We start from the raw sequence: 947 nt of genomic DNA, 5'->3' as shown, positions 1-947 counted from the left end.
GGGCCACAGAGCCACTTTCATGGTCCGAAGTACGAGTCGATATGAGTGTGAGTGAGGAGCGAGGAGGAGAGTCCGGGGCAGAGTGAGGTAGAGGACAAAGCGACCAGTCAGCTGTGCCTGAGGCCAGGCCTATGAGCGCTGCGAGAGTTTCGGGGGAAGGGAACGTCTGGTCCCCGCTGCGCCTATGCTGCTTCTACTCACCGACTTGTAACACACTCTCTACCATCCCGGACTCGACCAGCCGGAGTCCTCGGTAGAAAGGGAGGTTCTGTTGGTCGCTCCCCACGGACGAGAAGCAAGAGTACATCCTGATGTCGGCCTCATGCCTCGGAAAAGACCAGTAGATGATCCGACGCTGAACGGGCTCTGGGATTCGGCTGTATCGTTCCTCTATCCGCTGGAACGGTATGTGTTCAGCCACGATTTTGGCACAGATATCTAGCAAGGATTCCACACTACGCACTGGGTTTCCACCACTGACTTGGGGGCCGTTGAGGCCAACATCACTACTAGCCATGGCCACTTTATGGCCCACGTGGACCGCACAAACACCTCTTCCCTCCATCATGTCCTGCCTCCAACTGGCTTCGTGAGGCTGGTGCAGACCTTTAACCCGTCACAGCGCAGGCGCACCCTAAGCCCCGCCCAGCACCCGGCCCCGCAGTGAGCGTGGCCCCGCCCCCGAGACCACCCACTAGGCCCGGCACGCAGCGTAACTCTAGAGTAGTGTGATACACATGTGCCAGCTGCGGTTCTGTGCCATCTGCCCACTGCACCCCCTGGCAAGAACGGGCCTTCGTTGCCGCATCGTAAGCCGCTCATCTTATCACTTGCGAAACCACCGAAAACCTTCGATCTCGCTGTCAGGAGTCTGGCGCCGGTGGAGGGCGTGCATGGCCATACCAAATCTCACTTCCTGGCACACTCACTTTAACCGGGAACGGGAA

The 947-nt window shown here is 58.9% G+C and overlaps 1 protein-coding gene across 1 annotated transcript in view; it reads right to left on the bottom strand.

The window, feature by feature from the left end:
* The window catches only part of LOC119589209 (zinc finger SWIM domain-containing protein 4-like), a 66,481-nt gene extending 65,913 nt beyond the window's left edge, over positions 1-568 (bottom strand). The window contains exon 1 of the mRNA XM_037937809.1: positions 202-568. Coding sequence (XP_037793737.1) covers positions 202-568 — 367 coding nt within the window. The remainder of the gene's footprint in view (positions 1-201) is intronic.
* Between the last annotated feature and the right edge of the window lie 379 nt (positions 569-947).

Source organism: Penaeus monodon, chromosome 25 (assembly GCF_015228065.2).
Source record: "Penaeus monodon isolate SGIC_2016 chromosome 25, NSTDA_Pmon_1, whole genome shotgun sequence".
Classification (NCBI taxonomy): domain Eukaryota; kingdom Metazoa; phylum Arthropoda; class Malacostraca; order Decapoda; family Penaeidae; genus Penaeus; species Penaeus monodon.
This window is presented reverse-complemented; position numbering and strand designations above follow the sequence as displayed.